General features: G+C 43.4%; 1 protein-coding gene across 1 annotated transcript in view; it reads right to left on the bottom strand.

Annotated features, from left to right (window-relative positions):
• The window catches only part of LOC143344338 (uncharacterized), an 18297-nt gene extending 1714 nt beyond the window's left edge, over nucleotides 1-16583 (bottom strand). Inside the window, exons 1-5 of the mRNA XM_076770313.1 lie at nucleotides 14451-16583; nucleotides 12551-14375; nucleotides 10916-11214; nucleotides 10419-10685; nucleotides 10143-10293 (exon numbers count right to left, since the gene is read on the bottom strand). Coding sequence (XP_076626428.1) covers nucleotides 14038-14375; nucleotides 14451-14847 — 735 coding nt within the window. The 5' untranslated portion in view covers nucleotides 14848-16583 and the 3' untranslated portion in view covers nucleotides 10143-10293; nucleotides 10419-10685; nucleotides 10916-11214; nucleotides 12551-14037. The remainder of the gene's footprint in view (nucleotides 1-10142; nucleotides 10294-10418; nucleotides 10686-10915; nucleotides 11215-12550; nucleotides 14376-14450) is intronic.

The following is a 16583-nucleotide window of genomic DNA, read 5'->3' as shown; positions in this document are numbered from 1 at the left end:
TTCTTCTAAACGAAAATACAGGATAACTGTCGTCGATTAAGTAGGGGCAAGTGAGGATAACTGTAGCCTAATTGCAAGTGGCGTGCGAAGGCGGGGTACAGTTATGTTGTGAACCTGACCTTGAGGTCGTTATACGAAAAAGAATTTCTAGGAGTTTCTAGGGCTATTTTAAGCTCGTTTTGAACGAGTGGGGGCAAAATGAAAGGCACTGGTCTTTGAACGTGCCGGGTCTGATTGTTTGTAGGCGTTCACCTGCAACTTTGTGGACCGGTATCCGTAATCTGATGTTGAACTTGTTCGCGTTGATATTCCAGCTAGTTTTTTTTCACAGAGGGTTCAATAAATCTTCGTTAATTACGCAACGATTCACCCTACTAGTCGAGAGACCAGTCTCTGATAGCGATATTTTCTGTTCCCGTTTCTATTTCTATTCCAGCGTTTGCTGTTCCACGGCCACCACGGGACAATTTGAATTTTTAATTCGCCGTGCCCGCATGGTTCCAAGTTTCCAACATCTGCTCCCGTTTCCCGGGTACGTTTCTTTCATCCGTCGACTCTGGAAACGCTTCCTCGCCGTCAGATAAGCCGATCATTGTTCGTCACGTTTCCCCACAGGGTGTGTTCTAAATTTCGTCGCTGTTTCGGGGCGGATCGTGTCGAATTCGAGCCACGTTCCCCCTCGAACGCTAATTGGATTGACATATGTTCCGCGAATATTCGGGGTTCGTGTCACGTCGAGCCCCCGACACGGAGAAATTGCGGTGCACTCGAGGCACAATGAAATCTGCCGAATGACCGTAACGGTTGTTAGGATGATTGGTGTTATTATACGTTATGTCGTGGCTACCTAAGCCCCGCTACAGTGCCAGCGATTCCCACTTAAAACCGTCGACCGTTTATCGCTATAAATCGCATTGTTCGTCCCAGGGCGGTTAATAATACACAATTATCGCGAAACGCCACGGTTCGTTAACGTTCAAGTTTCGTCGATGGAGACAACGCCCGTGGACGCATCTGCAACGACAGATCGATCGAAATTGGCGAACGCGTTCCGGGGTCTTTTTTATTCAAACGTAGCAACAGGTGCGCCAGGTCAGGTCGTATTAATTTCTCCGAAGACGTACTGCAATTTTGCAGGCCTGTTATTCACGATCGCACACCTTTTCGAATCTTTTTATACGACAGGCAGGTGTCTCTCCCCTCCTCGCACTCTAGATCAAAATCTTCTCCCCTCGGGGCCAGGCTGCTCGCAACGTGCATCTCTTTGCTTCGAAATCCCCCTTCACGGATTTCGGGGCGCCTCTATATTTTTACTTTCCGACCTGCGAGGAACGAAAGCAAATAAATATCAGAAAAAAAAGAAAATTCGACTCTTCGGGCTTATTTATCTTACTCGTCGCGTACTCGTTTTCTACGGGCACGATTCAGGCCACTTTTGCGATAGAGTATTGCACACGCTACTGTAATTGGTGCGTAACGTTTCTCGATTCTCGTGTCAAGGGATCCGATATCCGTAATAACCAGTCTCTCCGATTTCCAAACACGTCCCTTAGTCACGGTTGGTCTCTACCGTATGCCTCATCGTCACGAAACTCGTCAGATGGAAACGGAGTCCTCTGGAAACCGCCCCCTCGTCAGTGTCATCGTTGATATCAGCGTCAACGATATAAACGAGGATCGTGCGGTGGCCAAAAAATAAATGCACTGAAATATTAAAGATTCGACGATCAGATTTCGAGGATTTCTGACGAGGACTTCCGGCTCTTCCATCGAGTTCCCCGAAATCCACCGTGTTTTCCGTCATGCAATCGCAATTACGTTCTCCTGGCACGCGGTTCTCCTGACGTTCAGTCCAGTTTTGCATCCGGCACAGGTAGATACTGGGGAAAGGTCGAGCGACTGACCTAAATAAGTTGACGGTTACGCAATAATTGCGCTTTTTACGGTGCAAGGCTGTGCACCGCGAACGAGAATAGGCTGGTGGCGCGACTGGACCAAAGTCGAGGAGAATCCAATTATTTTTGGGGGGAGTATAGTATACCTCCTCGTTCCCGAACACCAATTTTCTCGATTTCTAAACAAACGCTCGATGAAATCGACGAAGTTGAACCCTGGATCGATACTCGGGCAGTTCGGTGAGCTCCAGAGGGAACAAAGAAGGATTTTTCGAGGCGCCGGTGCGAGGAGCACCTGGAAAGGTGACGGGAGGGACCACCATTCGGAGGATAGGAGCGGCCGGGGAATAATATTGGGAAGCCTGCAGCTGTCACAGCAGCTGCAACCCTCCTCCCTTGGCTCACAATCTGACCGGCAGCTTTTCTGCCTCCTCCTCCTCCTCTGCCACCTTCTCCTCGTACGCCATCACCTCGTTCTCATGGGCCAACTTCTGTTTCGCGTTCCACCGGCTCGAAGAAGTTCGCAACAATCTCCACGAATTCACTGACCCCTTCCAACCTCTTTCACGATTCGACGCTTTGACTACTGCGTCACCCACGCAGGGACGACAGCATTTCTCACTATGCAAAACAATCGATTCTCGAGCCGAGACGTTCGCGATTGCGATCGTTTAAAATCAAAGTTTTCTTGGCTTCGAAAATATCGAGATCTCGATGTTTGAGACGGAACGAGTCCTCGATAATATCAAAAATTCAAAGAGTTTAAATGAAAAGTCCTATCAACGATCTGCTAGAAATGCACAAATGAAAATTCAATCGTTGCAGAATGAGAAAAATCAACGAAGCGTCACTAGGCTAGAGGCTGGAAGAGAAATGGAGTTTCTACGTCGAACCGACATATGATTCAACGCGATAAGAAAAACTCGAGCAGCGGAAATCTGTAATGGAACAATCGCTCGAGCGCGATTATTAAAAATGATACGTTCCAGCGTAGCATTATTCGCGGGGATAAAACACCGAGCGTTGCTTGATAAATATCCTTCGAAACGTGAAATGAAACCGTGGAGCGAGGAAATGAATGTGCCCTCAGCACGTTAATGGTCTGTTCTTCAAAGGGGGGCCCCATCGTTTCCGTGGGCCGACGAACATGTGGGTGTATCTAGGCTGAACCGAGCTAGCTCGGAGCCAAGCAATCATCCCCCTTTCGAAGCCAACCACCGAGACCATCCTCTCCTCGAGGTGGAATGCTCACGTCGGTCAGCTGCTCCTCGTATAAAACTAAACTTCCTGTGCCACGTGCACATCTGCTCCTCTCACGGGTGGGGGTAATCTGGTGGTCCTGGATACGCGTGACCACGTATCGTTCGTATCCAGAATGTCTGACGGGATTTCGATATCAAAAAGTAAATGGAAACGCATTCCTCGGTGGCGCGAAAGTATTGTATTGAACAGTGGCTCTCAAATTTTATAGAAGCTCCCTAAGATACGTGGTATAATTCCAACATTAATTCCATATACTCTCTTTTTACTCCAAGTGTGTGTTTTTCTAGTAATATTATCCACGCATAACTCCTGAAAATTTCAATAAAATATATTAATCACAAAAGTACTTGTCATAGTTTTAGTATACGTATGTTGAAGGAATTCTATATCGTTAAAATTGCCCGTTGTATAGGAAGGTTTTAATAAAAATGAGTATGTAGATCCTCGATTATTGCAAATCAATACTCGAGAATAGAATAGTCTTCGAGAACTCGTACTACAATACTGGAAAGGTTAATTGTGGCTCTTAATGTTTTCCCCCTCGTACAGGAATTTCAATTCCCCGTAACCGCGACGTATTTAGATCGTGTTTCCTGTGTTTGCGTTTCCCTCGAACGACGAGCTCGTTTAGAGTCAATTCGGTTCTTTTCATACACGAATTTACAATACCAGCCCGGAACCGTCTTCGTTCGACGTCAATTAACTCGATTGAATTTTCCCATCAAGCGGCCTTAATGAACTTAAGTACTTTGTTTAGCGGTGGCAAAGGTTAATCGCGCGGTCAGGAGGACAAGCAACAATGGCCCAATGATTCCAACGCGATTAAATTGCACTACGGTCCGTTCTGTGAAACTGTGTTTCGATAAATCAGCGACGAATAAGATGTTTGACACCTTCGGAAAATATTACGTCTCGTTATCGCAATTTTGACATCGACGCTAATGAAATTATTATTCCTGTCGTAAAAGTGTCCGCGCGTACTTAACAATTACCAAGCAGAATGTAACGAGCGTTAACAGATAACCCTAATTTGCAATCCATGCATTAGAAGTAGACGTCGACTAGTTTTCCTCGTTGAAAACGAGACGAGTCAGTAGCCAGGGACGTCTTTAAGGCTTCATTCGCCAGAAAAACTACATTTCTTTTGCTTCTTATCGAATCACTGTACAAAGGCAACAGAGCAACATTCCTTTCGTCTCCTTAAACGATCGAACAATATTATCTAATTTCATTTTGGTAAACGACAAATCGAAAAAATGAAAGTCGCTGTTGTTGATACTCTTTTGTCTCGTTGGTAGATACTCGGGGAAAGTACTAAGAAAGCGGACAGACGTTGCATGTTTCGTAGAGCGAGCTCTTTAATTCTGAGGCATTGCCAAGCGATCGGAGAGATCTCCCTTCGCGCGTACACAATTAGAGTGTTAAACTAACTGTATGCAATCTAAAATCAAAGATAACGGTAACGAGCAACGGGTAAAAGTTAATTTTCGAAGGAACGCGAACCTCGATCATCGCGTTACGTTTCTCCAGAAGCAAATATAATTGATAATATCGATTCTTTACTCGATTTACACGGGTACAGAAAAAATAAATCTCGATGACGTTAATGCGCACATTATATCGTTAGCGACGCACCAGCCCCGGAGAGGATGTTAAGATTATTAAGGCGACGTTACGGCGCACGTTTTCAATTAACCCGTCGTTTCGATCGTCCGCGACAAAAGAACGCGCCGGGGGACCGGAAGTCGGAACTATTACGACCGGTTCGCAGAGACGGCGCAGTTATCCGGGCGCAATTGCATCGCGAGCCATCGTTACGAAACTCGACCTTTTCCGTCGCGCGTTTTACAAGAGACCCGTCCGCGAAATTCTTCGATCTCTCTCTCCCACGTTCGTACCGCCGATAAATCTCGTCGACGACCGCCTCTACGGGGAAGGTTCAAGTTTGTCGTGGAATCTATGCATTCCGCTCGAGCCGCGCGATTAACACGAAACCGGGGACCGTCCGCGGTTGGATTCTCAACAAATTGTTTTCTAACCGTCGCTCGATCTTACTTTATCGTTGCTGGAAATGAAACATGATTCGAGTCGTAACAAATCGAATTTTGATAATTAAAGTTAACGCGTTCACTGTCCAGTCTCTTAGCGACGCATCCAAAAGCGTGGTGCTATGACCCATAATACGGATCATGGACAGTGAACCTGTTAATGGACCTATACAATTTTAATTTTGTCTCGAAAGATCCTCCAGTGACCTACGATTAAAGCGTGGTAAGGGAAGGATAATTAAGCGTTCCGTTTTCGGTTGAAATTGACTGCCTTATTCGTTCCAAGCTTAGAATACGCGACACTGGTTTCGTAGTCGTTAGAATTCCGCGTAAATGGGACACCCTGTATTCGCGTGGTTGTGTAATCGGCCTTACGGATAAACGGATACACACATTTGTGTAAGTACATTCGCAAGCAGGGAGGTTCGTATCACAAAACGGCCAAGTGAAAGGATAGGCACGAGTTCATCTTGTGTCTCAACCTCCGAGCAGCCTTCTCGAATATATCCTTTCGTGCTGCAAGTGCGTCAGCTATTCGCATAAAACAACAGTTAATTCAACGCGCGTTCGTTTCGCTGACAAACGATGCAGTCGCGTTTTATAATAAAATGCACGCCCGTAAATCTACGCTGACTGGATGCACCGAATTTTCAAAACGTCGAGAATATTAAGAGAAGAAGACTAGTAGTATATCAATTTTCAGCATTTTCTCTCAATCTATTTCGCATTTGCTCCACGGACTATTACCTTACTTTCTCCGTTTATTCCTAGCGAGTAACCGATACGCGAGGCTCCAGATATTTGCAATTGTAAATAACGCAATTTTCCATAGCGAAAAGAAGAGTATCATGCAACGTCACGCGGAATAATAATTAGTATAGAACGCCTGGTGAACATCTTGACGGAGTGCGGAACATCTGTTTGCTCCGAAGTCGAATCGTTTCGAAAAAAAAGGAACGTTTCGAACTGTGACTAAGTCGTGGAGTTCGAAATAGCGACGTGCCAAAATCACGATGCGTTTGGCAGACGCGCGAAAGATGCACCTGCACCGTGGCTGCATCCTCGCCGATCACCGGCCAGATGTGCCCCACACCAGCGTTAAAACTCCGGCGAATATTTCTGGCTGCTCCAACGGATACGGTAAACCTCCATTTAGAATCAATTTTCCAACGATTTATCCCCGAATCTAGCTCGCAAATAGGATTTATTTACGATTCGAATCTAAGGAGAAACAGAGAAGAAACGAATGGGCAAAGTTGTATTGAGAAATAGAAAGTCGTACGAATTACGAATTTAATGTCTGTTCGTAAAACGGTGGATTGTGAAATAGCAATTGCGAAAGGATCATTTCTGATTGAGTTGTTATTGAATTTGTAAATTTTCTGGACCAATTTCCTTGCATACGAATTAAGTTTCGCGAGATCGTGGAATCGTCTCAATTAATTTCGCCGTTGTTTATCAGCATAATAGGATATTTAACCGAGCTTGCGTCGATCCCTGTCCTTTTTTCCAGGAGCTTTTTATCGGCCCACGGCGTGCGACCAGCACGATCATAACGCGTCTCGACGTCTTCCGCACATGGAAACCAGAGTAACCAGTGCAGCGAGTAAAAAGCTGCAGCTGTCACTGCACGGCAGCTGCAACGTCGGTGCATCGAGGCTAGCGATGGGAATAACGCGATTCTAAGTCATTCACGGTGATTTCCAATTTCCCGTAAATTCGCTTCGAAAGTTTGAACTTCCTCAAAGGCTACGAAAAATTAACCCAATTTCTCGTTTCGCGTGAACAGTAAAACGGAAGTACAGAACAAGCTAAGCATTAAATAGGAGTCTTTTTGGGAATGCAACGTTCATAAATTCTTTCCCTCGATTTTTAACAAATAGTGATTTCTTTTAGTGGATAACTCTGGTTTAAGGGAACTATGTCTAAGAAAAAATTAAATTTATAATTTTGAGAGGACGCGTAGAGAGGTACAAGGTGTCCCGTAAAAACAGGCATCGCTAATCGTTCGGTCTCGATCGTTTGAGCGTTACGGTTGTTTATCGGTCAGCGGCAGCATTCCGTGCATATGCAACTGCACACCCAAGATGGATGCGCGGAGATGAGAGAAAGTCGGGGATCCTGGCCTCGAGGTTGACTTCGAGAAAATAACCAAGTGTTCGTGGCACGTATGCACACAAGCGATAAAGTAGGCGTGATCGTACCGCGGGGATAATGTCAACGAATGTCTTGCCATCTCCTCAGTCAACGTTGCTACCATTTTTTATCTGCGTGCAATGCTTTGAACCACAGTCTTTAGTTTATTCGATATTTAAAATAAATTTCCTTAATAATTATGTCCACCACTTTAACCCTTAAGTGAACACTCAATCTCAACCAAATTTTTTACCTAATATTGATTTTTACCAAATTGCTAAATGGAAATTCACATTCTTTCAAAGCATTTAAAAGATAATGAACTTATCGAGGATTAAAGAATTATTAATTTAAACTTGCGGCCCCAATAGTCCATTTAAGGGTTAACCAAGAATTATTTTCTCAATTTCTTTGCTCCTCCGTTCGTAGAGTCGATCGATTTGGCAAAGGTCTTTCCAATTTTGTAATTTTAAGCTTCGTTTTCGAGATACACGAGAAATCCAAATTTATAAATATAGGAATGTCTTACGCGCTTCTCGTGCGTGCACGTGTGATGCAATCAGCTGATCGTAACATACACAGCACGTGCTGGGAGTCTCATTAGCAAGCTTCGACTACTCGTATTTCGAAAACGAAGCTTCGGGTTTACAAAATGGTAGACTCGTCCATCTCTTCCTTGCTTCCCAAGTGTATTTTTCTGGATCAAATAAAATATTCCCCGACTAACAAGGGGAGGTCACGACCTGTCAACCTGGGATTTGAACTAAAGGCAGAGTTGTAGGGGCTGATGTCTCAAAAACTCAAATCTTTGGCTAAGTTTTGTATTCCTCTCGTCGAGACTTGCAATTTAAAAAAAAAAAAAAAACGAATTCGATACGACAACTTCGAAATTTTAAACTTTAAAGTCATTTTTTTCAAAAATGGCTGACCATGAACGTCTAGCATTTTACAGATTACATTTGGACATCAGCCCCTACAACTCTGCCAAAGATTCAAATCCCAGGTTGACAGGTCGTGAAAGCTGGAAGGAAGCGTCGCGGTGACTCAGAGTCTCGTTTGCAACGATTGGGTTAGCCGTTTCTTATTTGCATATTTTCCAACGAAACGAAACGTTAGACTGGGGAGTAGGCGAGAAACGAAGGTGGAAGCTCACGGGTGCACGTGGTCGCAGCTGCACGCGATAATAGGTAAATAGTCTGGAGAATGGCCGATGCATGTGACCCCATTATTCTCCCTCGTCAATCCGATTGTTTCGAGTTAATAATTCACACGACTGCACCGAGCAATATCAACGACCGTTGTAATTTAATATTCGTTAGTCCGTAATTAACGTAATCGAATACGAGCGTAAGTGCGATTCGACGTGTTTTAATTGGGGACGTGGAACCTCGTAGGATCGAATTCCAGCTGCAACTCGAAGGGGAAACGGAACTTTTCGACGAGAATGAGTTACAATCGTAATAAATCTTCGTCGCGGATAGAATAAATCATCTTTTCGCATTTACAATCGTTCGTTCGTCCTTTCGCGCGGTTCACGCTCGACGAGGAGAATCGTACAAATTACATCAACGAAAGATTTTTTAAAAATGCCTAATTAAAAGTATATTCCTTCATTTTTCCTCTGTTGCAAGAGGTCAAGTCGAATCAGTGCTAGAATCTTTTGTGTCGATGTCAATTACATTTCAAGGTTTTTGCAAACAATTCGACGTAATTACGCGTCGAGCATCTGGTAAATAGCATCGCGGGGCGGTTAAGGAACAGCTGCTGGCATACGGTTCCACAAATCGATACGATCGTTCCAAAAGAATCGAAAATGATGCATCAATTTTTGTTACAGTATTTTTTTAAACAGCCACTGACCTTAACTTTATACATATCGCGAACATCGATGGTCCCACGGTACTCGTATTTTCTTTTTTAATAATAGATTAACTTTCTGTTAACGCGTTTATTGCATAACACTGAGATTGACGATGATGCGTATATCGAAAGAGCTTGTTCAGACTTCCGAGAACGTATAGTATAAAACGACACGAAATATCGCAGGATTATCGTAAGAGGATAGTGGCGAAACATCGCTGGAAGTCCTTGCGAATAGCGAGGAATTTATAAATGAGGTATTCCGAGCGTGAAGGAAACGCGGCTGCGATCGCTGGTGCACATCTCGACGAGTTCATCTTGATGTGACCCCGTGAATCCACCGGTATCCACCATACTTTTTCAAAAAGATCGTTGTTGTACTAATAAACTATCCTAACAGCACTCTCTGGTTTCCAAACGATCGCTAACGTAAGCAGTATTGGAAAGAAAAAGCCTCTACAGTTGAGGATGCACACCCTATACGTATTCTAAACAATTCTCCTAATTTCACAACTAATAATTACAATCTTAACTCTCTATGGGCCGAATTTTTTACTTTGATATTTCATCAACATTGTTATTGATTATTAAAACGTATCATCTTGTGAAAAAACTAAAATTATTTCCAAGTTACACGGATCCATAGTGGATTAAGTTTACAGTATCGTCATATTCCCATATCTGACTTTTTGCAATTATTACTATTTATAATGTAAAGCAATGTGTTGTTAAAAGACTATCGACACCTACGAATCATAGTGCAATAGTTTGACTAGAATGCACACCAAAAGCTAGGGCTACGAGATCCGTGGAATATTTTTATTACTCGAAAGATATCGAATTTACTGGAGCCTGGAGCACGTGTGAATTGATGCCAAAGGGACGCCATTACGGTCACCCGCGAGGAGAAGCGAGCCATTGTCTGAATGGACTTTCCTACCTGCCGTGACTAGCAATGTCCGAGATTTGTATTTCAAATCGCGACCCTGGTATTTCCGTGGACAGCCGCCACCGTCGATCGTGAATATTTAATGTCGTTTTCTAACGACACCTCGAGGCTCCGACGCATTTTTGGTTTCCCTGTTCGCTGGCTGAGAAAAGAAAACAACGAGGCCAGTGCACCTGAATCGCCATTTTACTACGAGGATCCGTAGAGCGTTCTATTTGCAATTAAAATCGTTTCGTCGTAAAAATGTGCGTAAAATCGTTTACTCACCGACCACGAAATCCAAATGTCATTCTAAAGGCACTGAATTCCTTGGGTACGGGCGTCCAGGATGAAACACGAACGCCACTTCACGCGAGATTCACTCCGGCGATGCGACGTTACACTAAATAGTCCTTCGAGCACTGTGCAGAACTCGCGAGCCCGGAGTCCCGGGTTCGCAAAACGGAAGAAAACGATCCGTCCCGGCGCGCTCTATCCCGCGTGGAGCCAGGAATTTCGTCCCTCTACGCCATCCTCGTCGGCACGTTTCACGGTCTGCATGAAAAACAAATACGTCACCCGTTAAACGACATGGTCAGCGCGTACCCGCGACGGAAACAATATTTATACGGAAGCTAGCCGCGACGGAGACCCTCCAACGACAATCCCTTCCACGGAAGCGTGGACAATGGCTTTCGTGGATCGTAATAGCGAGTCTCTACCGTTGGAAGAGTCCCCAACGCGAATAGAACGGGGTAAAAGTGACTTTAAGGATCGGTACGAGCCTCGAAACCTTTGGATCCAACGAAGGGCGAGAATGTCGAGCGGAACTGGCCACGAGGCGGTCGGAGAATACACTAATCTGGCACAGGAATCGCCTGTGCAAAGTCAGGTCGTTATCAGCGGGAGGGAAACACCTCGATAGTCCAGCCGTGGTGAGCGACAGCGTAACATCGACTGCGTAGCGCACTCGACGTGTTTCCAGGTGGAAGGTGCAGTAGGCGCAACACACCGTGGCTGGCGAAACGAGCGGGGAAACTGAAGTCCCATAGGATACACGGTTGGCTCTATACACTGTGTACACCTAGATAGTTATGAAGGCAGGTGCCGGTAGACAGGTGAACGTGGCGGAACACAGGAAGTGCCAGAGACAGAGAGGCATTACAAAACCGTGGAACGGTGGGGAGCCACGGAAGGCAATGGGAATGAAGGGAAGAGGCCCAGGAAGAAAGAATGCCGTGCGACTCGAGCAGTCGCGTGCCCCGTCCTAACTAAATTAATATTCCACGATAAATTCGCCACGCCTTGGCTCCCTAGATACCACCGTCCCTATTTGGACAAGGTCTGTTTTGGTATTCTCTGGGGCAATACAAGTATTCCCTTTGCAACACGGTCTTCAATCGACACTTCGCTCTAGCCTCGAGATTTGCTCCTCTATGGAATTTTAAAACGACTCTGAGAACCCTTGTAGGAATAGTTGGGTCATACAAGAGAATGGGCTCCAAATTTACTAGGGAAAGTAGTACACGTGCAAGGACTCAATTTAATCCAGGAATATGACGACCTATAACGGCGAATAGCCAAGTACAAAGACCTATCACCCTCGAAATAAAGAAATAACGGCCAAAGAAACTCCTCATTCGACCTCCCATTCACGCCATAAACGGTCAACGAAACAGCGACGGTAATTCGTAGAATCGCCGCTTCAGGTAGGCAAGACACTTGATTAGCGTCGAAACGAGCGACTCGAGGTTAACTAAGTTAAGCTACTCGACGAATACGTCTCCCACCGTTAGAGCCTTCAACGAGCAGCGAAAACTGTGACAGTGGCTTCGAGACGGCCACTCGGGAATGTGTGCTCGGAGAGCTTGAGAAAATGGCCCTCGACTGGATTCGATCGTAAAGACTAACGTTAGTTTGCATCAGGCGTAAAATGCGGAACTTGGAGTGACTAAGGATTCGTCGAGCATGGATGATGTCGCGTTTTTAGGCGATTGGATATTTGCGTGTACAAAGAGAGGCGGAACCTGCAAATATTTGCAGGGAATATCGGGCACAGATATGCGTAAATGCATGCATTACATCACTATTAGTCAGCATTTAGTATCGTATAAATTAATGACTAATACCATTACTATCGCGAAATAGCATTTTATAGGTGGAAAGATGGATTTCTCTCGCATCGCTCAGGGCCTTTCTTTATGGCTGGTCGCAGTAGATCTTGCGGTCTAAGGAATCGAGCGAGGCGGAGCAGATAGGCGAGCATGGAATTCAACGACGTCGCCATGGCGTTATCAACCCGCCACCCTATCTCTGGACTTCGCTGCTCAGAGGAGACGCACACCATCGAATAGGGCCGCGTTGTTATGCTACTTGCGACTCGACGGTGTACAGGAATAGCTTGTGCGGCGCAGCCCCACCTCTGCGTCCCACGTGCGTGTATGCGGCACGCCATATTTCCCATGCGCAAGAGTGCAACACCATCCGACGAAGTCGTTGACTGGAAAACGAGCAGGAGGGCTAGGCAGAGAAGGGGGGATGGCGGCAGGGTACGCTCGTTTATTCGCACTTTTACCCGGTTCCGCTCTTAAGTACGGCCAGTTTGTTTATCGGCCACTTCTTGTTTCGAGGAACGAATCTTCGACACCCTCTGTTTGTTATACTTTGCACTACCGGAAGTTTCGATTCCGGGCCGCTATGACGGCGAACAGCAATCTAAACGACAATTATATTTTATATTGCAACATCGTACCAGTTACCTATCCACTGTAACTAGACTTCAAATATCAAAAAGAGTTTCGTACGGTCGTACCTTGGTCTTACACGGATGTCGCGTAACAAAGAGCACGGAGGAGCGGCTCCTGAAACCTCTGCATGGCGTGTAACTTCTTTTCTAGAACGATGTTAATCGATCACAATGCGCGCATTTGCTTTAAACGCGCCTCTTTTCCCAGAAAAATCGCCAGACCGTTAAACGCGTTGCCTGTACTCTATGGCCATCGCCACGGATAAAGATACGATACGTGCAAGTACGGAGTTCCACTTTTTGCACCGTAGAAAATCGCGTTATGGGCTTTGTTTTCTTTCTATCGGTCTTTAACAACCGTCAATACGCGCGCATTCCCGAGTAACACGATAAAATACTGAATATCATTCGAATAGATTAGCCACGGTCTTTCTTACCTCGACCAGGTGAAAAGGAAATAGTAGGAAAAATTGCATCGTGTCCGCTTGTACTCGACACAACGGGAGCTTTCTTCTTCAAAGTAGGAAACAGTTGTTCGCGTGTCTTTCTGTTTGATTCCGCGAGAGCGATAGAGAGTGGTGAAGACCGATAAAAAGTTGAGATTACATTAAGAATAGCCAAAAACGAAGAACGGTCCATTAAACGAGGAAGAAAATCCTAACCTAAAACAAAATCCAAGCAAACAGGCAGGATTAAAGACTACGTGTTTTTGTTCTTTTTATAAACGAGATACATTCGTCGGGAAATAAGATATTAAACGATGCACGATCGATAGATTTACTCGTGATCGTAATGTTACGTTTGAGCTGCGTGATTTCCGGTAGAACCTGCCTTTCCTGTGCCCCCATCGAGCGACCCACGCGCCATGCGCTCTAAGGTTTCTTTAAAACAGTTCCTTCCCGTCGGGGGCATCTCGTCGAGTGCAGCATTATCTTTCTAAAACTTGGTTCAGATGGCAGTACAATGCAGCGCCAGTTAAATATCATATTCGTACTGACAAAATAATCAGCACATAGAATCTTACGCGTGTTTCCTTACGCCCCTTCTTTTCTATTTTATACACTCCTGCTCTTTACGAATAAGTTTCAAACGTATATGACGAATTTATAAATTAACATAACTCTGTAAATCATTGAACAATGCTTACCGTTCGAAGAACTTTCACCCATTGGCATCGACTGAAACTCTTCGGGCGGACAAAATGATTCTCGATGTCTCGGCTTCACCGTCCAGTAATAAAAACGCTTTCTGCACTCGGTGTGGCTCGTTATTACCTAAAGCATGATCGTGTATCGATACTCTGCTCTCATTTCCGATGTCAGAATCACGAGAGTAATTAAAATGCTCTAATAATCGTTCTAACAACTCTTGCATTGCGCGTTTCCTTTTTACGGGATTCTCTCTCGACGAAAACTGTATTTCCCCACTTCCTGTTACGGATCGTTTTCTCGAAGTTCCTTCCGATTGTTCGCAATCCGACGTTTGTGCACCTCTGTTCACTAAAAATTGTCGTAGCACTAATAACCATGTTCGATCGACTGTTTCGTTTATTTTGAATGCTTAACCATTTTTACCCAATATAACGTTGCGTTCGTTTATGGTCGACAGCAAATTTGTTAGTTTGTCCTTCTTGTTGTGCCACTGCTCAGTAACGAAATTTACAGAATTATTTTTTAATTTTCGATATTTGTCGATGATCAATGGATTCTTAAGTTTTCTTAAATGTTTCGTGAACCACATGTTCGAAGCACTACTGTTTTTTAATGTTTCTGAAGAATTTCTTTGGTTTTCTTTCGTTTCTATCGCGATGGACTCTTTATTCTCCAAACTTTCCGAATATTTGTCAGCAATGTTCGAAGTATTTTCCGATTCTTGATTTTTCACCCGAGGCACCAAACTGCGAAGCTTCGCGTGTAAATTCTCGATTTCCTCGAGCTTTTGTAGAATGTCTTTCACATATTTTTCAGACATGTTACGTTTCACAAAACACGTTGCATGCTTATTTGAATCAAAAAATTTGTACACTGCAGTATTTTTAGCGATTTATACTCATTGAATAATTTAAGAACAGATGAGCCACGTAGGAAATTGAAGTTATTTCGTAACCGGGCTTACGACATAACCTACATTTCAGCGGAAGAAATAATGGGAACATTCAATGTAACGTAAACAAAATTATTCATTGAAATTCGTAAATCTTAATATTCCATTACCGTAAACATTTGTTTTGAGTATATACGATGTTGTTGAATAAAAGTACCGATAAAAATGTTAACATCTGCGAAACAAGCAAAACCAAACCGTTGTTATTGTCGAGTCCATGATGAAGGAGTGAATCTAAATGACATCGCGAAAATTATAACCACTTTAAATCATAAAACTCTGCTATTGCGAAACGAGGTTAATGCGTTTAAAAATGTCGACGCTAATGGTGAGAATAAATTGTCTGAAAAATTGAAGAGCACGCGTGAACGATTGTCTGCAAGCAATTGTGACAGACAATCCGACGTCTTTAGACGTAACGTAAAACTTGATCACCTTACGATTCCGGAAGAATCTAAATCTTTTCGAAGAATCGAACGCGATCTAATCAATAAAGAAACCTTGAACAATATAGTAGAGACAAACAATTTGACCATAAACGAAATATGCCAAAATCGAGTGAAAAATAATACATACTGTAATCGTGTTTACGAAATCCCGCCAAAAATAAGAAAAAAGAAAGTTTCTAGAGGAACTCAATGTTACTCAGCGATGGAACGTAAACGAAAACGAAATTTTTTTAATTGTTTTAAGACAGAGTCGCAGATTAGGGAATATAAATTATTTCAACAAAATAAGAAAGTTAAAAGCTCATCGAAAAACAACATTCACGTAACCTTTGATCTTCGAACAGAAGAAAATGAATCATCAAGTAATGGAATAAATGACGAAAATATGTTTAAAAATATAAAACGAGAAAATTATGAAAACGATCAAAGTTTACGACGAAACGGTGCAAACGGCGAAGATAAGTTAAATAAAACACTTGATTGGACGTTTGAGTCGGTTAAAATCGAACCCAAAACGAGGAAAGAAACGTTAAACCAGTTTAAGAAGTTACAAGGAAATAATATTTTTAAAGCAGAGTTGGTTAAGAATAAAGCAATTCTGCAAAAAGATACAGAAAACGAACATCAAACTTTTGAGAGTTTGGAAGCACGACGTATGGGCGGTGGCGCAGAATTGCGCGGGAATCGCTTAATTTCGGACTTTAATAATAAAATATGTAAAATTAATTTATATAAGAACGTAAAATTCGACGCAAAAAATGTGAAAAAAAGATTGGATGCTTGTATATCTGAATTAAATGGGATAATCGAAGATGTTTCCTTAATATTCCCGGATACAGAATCGAAACCTAATCCAGACCTAACTCAACATCTCAATAGAATAAAATAAAAACATTTTTACGACATGCACTATGACGATTAAAAAACAAAATTTTGTGATTTCAATAACACGATTAAATTAACATACACGATTCATTGACTGAAAAAAAGAACTGAATTATTCTTAATATTTTCTAGAACTCTTATGAGATTCTTCAATTTTTTTGTTAATAAAATCGATTTATGGGACTGTTACATTGACTAAAATATAGTAGGGAATTTCGTTACATAAATAGTGCAGGTGTAATCTCGCGTGCATGTAACAGAGACTATGGT

The sequence above is a fragment of the Colletes latitarsis genome, chromosome 8 (genome assembly GCF_051014445.1).
Source record: "Colletes latitarsis isolate SP2378_abdomen chromosome 8, iyColLati1, whole genome shotgun sequence".
In the NCBI taxonomy this organism is placed as follows: Eukaryota; Metazoa; Arthropoda; class Insecta; order Hymenoptera; family Colletidae; genus Colletes; species Colletes latitarsis.
The sequence above is the reverse complement of the archived record's forward strand: the minus strand, read 5'-3'. Positions and strand labels throughout refer to the sequence as shown.